General features: G+C 46.5%; 2 protein-coding genes across 2 annotated transcripts in view; one reads left to right on the forward strand and one right to left on the reverse strand.

The window, feature by feature from the left end:
- Nucleotides 1-7,751, reverse strand: part of T265_11114 (hypothetical protein) — a gene marked incomplete at both ends in the record, with an annotated part of 62,317 nt that overhangs the window by 23,687 nt on the left and 30,879 nt on the right. Inside the window, 3 exons of the mRNA XM_009177680.1 lie at nt 1,727-1,774; nt 2,609-2,807; nt 4,215-4,298. Of these exons, the coding sequence (XP_009175944.1) occupies nt 1,727-1,774; nt 2,609-2,807; nt 4,215-4,298 (331 nt within the window). The remainder of the gene's footprint in view (nt 1-1,726; nt 1,775-2,608; nt 2,808-4,214; nt 4,299-7,751) is intronic.
- Nucleotides 6,657-6,953, forward strand: T265_11116 (hypothetical protein; the record flags this gene model as incomplete). The annotated part of the gene is made up of 1 exon (XM_009177682.1): nt 6,657-6,953. One exon carries the CDS (start codon nt 6,657-6,659, stop codon nt 6,951-6,953), a length of 297 nt encoding a protein of 98 aa, XP_009175946.1.

Genomic DNA, 7,751 nt, shown 5'->3' on the forward strand with positions numbered 1-7,751 from the left:
TTCATACCTCCCTGCCAAGTCAAGGGTTGGCCACCTGTCTGCTTCCGCCACTCTGAGTTGGGCATGGAAAACAGCACTCTCTTCGGCAAACGACTGTTGAGCAAACGGATTACACGGTCTAACCAACACACAGCTTCTGGTGCTGGAGGCATTCTTCAATGGGAGTACCCGTTGTACAACCGAAAACTCGATTTCTACTCGCCTCGTTACCCATTGGCCGACACCAACTCTACTCTTTGACGCATCGGCTCTATGGGCTGTGTGAAAGCATAAATTTGAATTGTTTTAACTCGTCTAACTTTCTACACCATTCAAACTGCCTGAAGCATTTTAATTAGAGTACAATACTGAGGCAAATTGAACGGGATGTGCATCGATTCCAGCTGGTAAATCACAATCCGTTGACAATTTTTTTTATCAACAAGAACGAGTTTAGAGACACAGAATCTGCAACGGTCAAGATTGTGTTTTGATACATGGAGCGGCGAATTCGCGAACATAAACGATCCGTTGAAAACTTTGTCGCATAAGAGTCAAACATGGATAAATGTATCCGTTCAAATGGAATGCGAATCAGTTCGAAGAAGAAGTGTTCAGCTGTAACGCCCTTTCGGTGCCTAGCTCCCATGCCACCCGAAGGAGTGGCACGAGGGCTAGGATACTGCCAGGTTGCCCAAGCCTAGGCAGGGGAAGTCGAGAGGCAGAGGTCGGATTTGAACCGCGGACCTTCTGGTCAGTAAATTCGCGTTCTAACCACTTGGGCCACCTCGCCCCCGTGTTAAGGCCGAATTCTTTCTGGTACATGCGCGCGAATCAGTTCACCGAATTCCAAATCGGCCGCGACTGAAGTAGGTTGTGGGCATGCAGGGAATTCCAGTGCGCCCAATAAACAAACCACGGGGAGGATAACAAGAGAGTTTGGAAAGATGGATCAAAGTCGCTTTGTTCAAACATGTTCTACTGCCTCGAATTACGCCACGTCACTGCATCTCCATTACAAGTGCTCCTCATCCAGCCGATTCATAATGCCAGTTTGCATTAACGTAGCGTCCATGATTCGGACAACGCGTGTAAAGCACCGTCATCTGGGAATGTAACTTTGGGGAAAACAAAACAATCACGAAAACACGTCCTTTCCTGCAAATCAAGATGGCAACTTGCGAGAACCCCCATATTCCTTGGATAGATGACCCCCGCACGTAGGACTTTCGCCTCCAACGTAATGTGGGTAGTGAGAGTAGGTTCTTCTAGTCACAAACACAAGACACAAACAAACTGTTCGAGTCCATCTGTGCGCGACCACACCTCCCAGTCTGTTGTGCCTCCATGGAATTACAGTCAAATACCTTGGGGATCCAGTCAGGAAGAATGACATGTTTCAGTAGGCACTACAGTTGAAACAACCGATGCGATGAAGCGTCCGAAATGGTGGGACAATCACAAGCACACATACATCATCAACCAAGCATCCGAAGAGCAGTGAACACTGTTGTTGGGACCACGATAGAATCTCATAGCTACGTTCTATAGTCTGACACCCCGTGAGTCCCTTTTAATCGATTTCTATGAACGTAACAGCTTGGACGTTTGTCATCCCGTCTAGAAATAGGAATACCACTGTTCTGAAATGGCGAAGGTAAATGTCCTATCATGTACAGAACGAAAGAAGACTTCCACTTATAAAGGAAACTACTCACAAGGTTGCTGAAAACTCTTCGACACTTACATGTTGCGGACTCGCAGTGGATATGGGAACGACCAGAGCTGCAGCAATCTGTGAAAAGAGATTAAAAACATTCGCGTTTTCTTCAGGCGATGGACCAACGAACATCTTGTGAAAGATCCCAAAGTAAGGGGGGATACGGAAGAAGGAGGGCTTAACTCCACAGAGGAATGACGCTGAAATGCGACTCTAGACTAGCCGAGTCATTCCTCTAACTTTATGAGAGTTACCCCTGGGATTTCGACCAATGAATGACGAGCTTAACTTGATCACGTTCTCTAGATGTGAAGGCTTTCTGAACTGAATAGGATGCGAGTTCGATATACTCGTGTTTCACTCCATATTCCTGGGTTCAAACAGGGTGGTCTAGAGATGTACACAGTCCCGCGGGTCCCAGGCAATGACGCAATGTCGTTTTTGTGTGTAGAACAGGCCGAATATGTTGGCTTGTTCAAGTACACCACAGATGCACTTTACCTACTTAGGTGTACTGACATGTTACTGGTATTTTAAAGTCACTGATTTATTCATTGCCCGACATCCTCCANAGAACAGGCCGAATATGTTGGCTTGTTCAAGTACACCACAGATGCACTTTACCTACTTAGGTGTACTGACATGTTACTGGTATTTTAAAGTCACTGATTTATTCATTGCCCGAACATCCTCCACAGTAGCAAACAGCGTTTTATGACAATATCTGAATAAAAATAATAAGTGTACATCCAGTACTCTACAGAGGATAGATATAAATCAAGCAACCGAGCCGGTATCCACGAAGTTCTGGATGGAATTGCATAGCAGCGTACAATCAAAGTTATGGGAAACATGGCCTTGAACGTCAAAGCCTGTGTGCGCAAGTAATCAGCGCGGGGTGTAACTCACCTCGAGTTGGCGACGGTGCAGTCCACCAACCATACGGCATTGCACGGGCATAGGGACACCGGAAAAACACGTGTCAGGACTTGTTTTCGCCCTGACCAGTGTCGGAGTATCAGAAGGATTGAGACCTTGACACCAGCCATAGATGGGTGATCCCGTGTATTTGTGCGATAATGTCACCCATGAATGGGAGACAGAATTTCTGTGGGTGATGGAAATTCGAATGATCAGAGTAGAACAGTTTCAACATACCACACAGATAACCAACGATACAGGAACGTTTTGGAAACAGAGGGAGGAATCAGTCAACTGAGTGAGAGATTAACGGTGCCCTAAAGAAGTGGTGTACAGTGCATCAAACATAATAGTGACGCTATGCGGGCAACCGCTGGATTCATCAGATCATCCTTGCCTAAGAAGTAGTTCGCAGTTTTCGTGGGGGCAAAACACAGGCCGTGTAAAAGTAAGGTCACACGTCTGAAACGAAATTCCATCACGTGACTAGTCTCCATCAGCTTCGACTGATCGGAGTCCATTCAGCTGTAGCATCCTTTCGGTGCCTAACTGTCATGCCAACAGAAGAAATCACGAGGGCTGGGATATCTCAAGGTTACTCAAGCCTAGATAGTGAAAATCGAGAGGCAGATGTCGGGTTCGAACCACGACCTTCCGGTCAGTAAATTCACGCGCTAACCGTCGAGCAATCTCGCCCCTTCGACTGATAAGTCAGACCTTAAGAATACCGCGGCAGAGACCAGCAAAGTTGGACTGGAAAAAGAGTCCTGGAGGTAACCAGATAAAAAAGACAAAACAACTCCTGGCATTAGGGTTATAGACCCTGAAAGTGGTCCAGCTCAATGTTCTTGCTTCAACACTCAGCTTTCCCATCATTCCAAATCGTGCGCTATCTGACAGTTTGAGGCCAAGAGCCAATATAAACCACTGTTGATGAAAAAGTAGAGCGGTTCTGCCAAAATAGGCTGAAAGTGAATTGAAACCACAGACAAGTCCAGCCCAATTTTGTTCGCCCAAGTGAACTATATAAAACGGTCTCGGGGGAAATCAAGCGGTCCCACAATTCAGTGAAACCTCACAGCTGCTCGTCACGGAGAAAAGAGACTTCAACGATCATTCGAGCAACAGAGAAATTGAGGAAGACAGCCTTCCCTGGCTTGACAAGAACCAAAAGTCTCCGGTACCCGTGAACGTAAGTACTGAAGCGTCGCACCTGAGAAGACTCAAGCCTTGGAATAACGAACGTCTTTACACACGAATCCGGCATTCGTCTACCATCCAAAGAATTGATTAAAAATTTTAAAAAACTGTACTGGGTAATAAGAACTGAATTTCTGTTTTATGAAGCAAAATAGAGCACATTTCTTGTTTATTTCTCAGAACAAAAGAAAAGCTGTCAATGTGTGAAAGCAACATGACACAAGAGTCATTTTACTCCGTCTGCATCAACCATTTTCACTGAAGCGTGGGAAGAATTTACACACAGGACAAATAGATTGCTTTGTGCCACCGAAATTCTCGTGGTTCCGTGCAGGATTGGCTGCTCCAAAGGATACGTAAGTAGTCAGAAAAACAGCAATGGGCTAAAACTCACTGTAATGTTGCGGTTTGTCCTGTGGGAGTGCCACAACGATCACCGGCTGAGTCCGCACGATGACCGGCGGAAAATGCAGCGAAACTGGAAAAAATTCGGAAAATTTTATCAAGTAGACGGCCGAATATCGACAGTGCACCGAAGAAGGTGGACAGAATGGAGTGGGGCCACACCAGATTTTGTGAATCAAAACGGCGGTATGAGTCTACTGGGGCAAAAGAATTAGTCCCCTTTATACAAAGTCAGATGAGAGCTCGTGGGAATGAGAGGATTCAGGCTCGAGTTTCTCCTGATGCAGAATCAGGTTTTAATTTCTCGACTGGTCGAAAAACCTGTCGACTCTTAAGTGTGCTCGACAGCCACGCACATGCCAGACAGTCAAGCTAGATGATTCATTTTTTGGCGAAATGACCACTTGGGAGATAGTTGTACATATTCGTTTGTGCCCAATAGGCATTCGTAAGACATGGCAGAAGAGGGAAGCGAAACGAACACCGGGAAGATACACCCTTAACAGAGACTAAGTGACCTACAGGGAACCTTTCGTTGTGAGTGCGACGAACTTAAATCAACGGATGGGCAAACCACTTGGTAAACTGAGACAGCAGCCGAGTGAAAAAAGCTTGATTCGGACAACTATGGGTACCGGGCACCACGAAAACCCAGGCATAGGACACGCGCCACTGTCCAACTAGTGGACTGCAGAGAAACGCGCAGTTTGAGAAAACCTTAGAAAGTGTCAAAGGGTACGAATGAAAGGATCACAGGACAGATGGAGAATACATAGGTAAAGGGAATGCTCAAATTGTTCTCCACTTGGTTTCTTAGAGTAGGCATGAAAAATACAGTTTCGATGGCTCGATCAATGAAGAGATCATAGATCGCTTAGGAGAAGAGCTGAGCTCAATATCCAGGGAGATTTGGCATTCAAACTTCAGAAACAGTAGAACATGAGCAACAAAAACGGAGTGAGAGCTATTGCTCGGGAGTGTATTGACCACTCTTGTTATGTGGACATTCCGCAAACATGTTCACCTGAAACTAGAGTTGACGGAGAAGTCGAGACTCCAACGAGCGCGAGACGGCGGCTGTCGCTAAAGGAAGTTACTCTCGCTGATGATGGATGGAAGCGAGCAGCTACTCCGATTCGCAGCTATATGAATCCTGTTTGGATACCGTTAGAACGACTTAGTTTTTCGGCCCTCTAACTAGATAAGCTTTGTCCCTATAGTTCACATACGTCAAGGGCATATTGTATGAACCAAGAATCTCGGTAACTCCAAAGCGAGGAAAATTTCCACTGTACAAACAATTCAGCTGCGCTACCGCTCAGCAGCGAAAATTGTTAAGTTAAACGTTCAGCTGTAGCGTCCATTCGGTGCCTAACTGCCATACCACCAGAAGGAAGCACGAGGGATGGGATACTGCCAGGTTACCCAAACCTAGACAGGGGAAGTCGAGAGGCAGAGGTCGGATTCGAACCATGGAGCTTCCACCGAGCCATCTCATCGCCTGATCCTATCACTTTTCATTTTAGCTTACGTTTAACTAACAAAATCATGACAATTTGATAATCCACCCAGTGTGATATAGGAAATAAGTCTGAGTTTGCTGTAGACCTTTCTACGTGATATACAAACCGAAGGGTGTTGGATAAAATCTTATAGCCGCGCTGCCCTACCACATGGAGGTGGACCTTGTGGACTAGGCATAACTCGCACATGACTGGTCGAAGGAACAGGCTGGTAGTTGGCTCTGATTAGTCAACGGTATGGATAGAAAAATCAAGCATATTTCAAAACCCGCAGTGTACCAGTTGCCGAGAGCACGTCTAGAAAGCACGCAGAATGTGTCAATTTGCGGGAAACTACGTAATGCTCGAAGAAAGTCTCGTCTTGTCCGATGGAGCTCTGCAGCAAAGAAGACCAGGCAGCATTTGACTGCATTGCTGCAAGAGCTCCGGCGAGGAACGAACACTACTTAAGACTACGAAGGGAACCATTCCCTGTTGTCTCCTATTGGAAGTAGATTACGATATGATTGGAAAGGCTGGATAACTACAATTGTCAACCGGATGCCAGCTTCACCTCAACAGTTGTAGCTCCCGCAGTTTCGTTCACCGATGTTTAGGGGAGGACCAAGAGCAGCGTTCACTGATGTTTTTTTCGGGAGTGGGGATAGGTACAGTGGGCTGTCAAGGGGGGGGAGGGGTTGGAAAAGGAGCTATGCATTGAAGGCAATAGCTTTGATGCACGAGCGCCACTGGGGGCGCTTTCGCCTCAACCTCTCAAGGACAATTTCCCGACTGCGAACAATAAATACTTCTAAAATACAAGCGTCATCTCAGGAGTGATCATCTAAGCGGAGAAGGAATAATAGTATTACCGATTTCGTAGGTTTCGATTCTAGATAGATTTGAATGGTTCATGTTAGCCTGGAGAAATGCCGCTCAGGGAACTGTTGGGTCTTGTCTTAAACGTTGTGTCTTTGAAAGAACAACTTCCAACATTAGAGCAAACGAAGATAAAAAAGGAAGCACTCGAGAGGCACCTGAAGCTGGAAACACTGGGTATGACAGTGAGGCAGTCAAACACTGAAATCAAGCTTGAGCCGAGCAGTGAGCCAATCAATGAATCAGAGAACGGAGAGGTTAGATCCAAATCAACTCTTGCAGATACCCAGAACCAGACAGGGCGCAAGCCAGATTTCACAGTGGAGCTCGAGATGGCTCGGTGGTGAAGGCGCGAACTTACTGACCAGAAGGTCCGCGGTTAGAAAGCACCCCGGCATCTCGATTGTTAGTGTTCGGCTTTCAGGAATCTGACAATATCTCGGCCCTCGTGGTTCCTTCAGGTGGCGTGTCAGTTAGGCACCGAATGGGCAATACAAGGCGAGATGACTCAGCGGTCTGAGCTCGAATTTACTGACCGGAAGGTCCATGGTTCGAACCCGACCTCTGCCTCTCGACTTCCCCTGCGTATGCTTGGGCAGCCTGACAGTATCCGAGCCCTCGTGCTTCCTTCTGGTGGCATGGCACCAGAAGGGGTGCTACAACGGAACGGTTGTTGGTCTATTTATATCAAGCCATTCGCCAAATACATAAACACGACTGAGGCCGAACCATCGTTTCTCTTCAGTAACTACCCAAGTTATGAGACGCCGCTTCAACGTCCACAAATCCATGCTCTTTATTTCTTAAAGACACCTCCTTTGTTAAACTTCGCTGGACCTCGGGTGATGACGAGAGACGACTAACTTTACTATGTATCCATAGTGGCGTTCGACGAGAACACACGGTTGATGTTACCGCGATTTTTGCTGGACTATACTGAGCCACCACACAAGATCCAACATTCGAGCTGCTTGTTTTCTGCAAAAAAACACCCAGAACTATAGCTGATCAGACCTGATAACACTCATGTTGTTATCATTGTGGGAGCTGGTATTTCCCATGAGAGAACTGTATCCATCATTACCGACAAAGTTTCCCAGCTTTTTAGATAGCTGAAGTGCGAGGATCATCGATCAGCTGATCAG

The sequence above is a fragment of the Opisthorchis viverrini genome, assembly GCF_000715545.1.
Source record: "Opisthorchis viverrini unplaced genomic scaffold opera_v5_445, whole genome shotgun sequence".
Lineage (NCBI taxonomy): Eukaryota > Metazoa > Platyhelminthes > Trematoda > Opisthorchiida > Opisthorchiidae > Opisthorchis > Opisthorchis viverrini.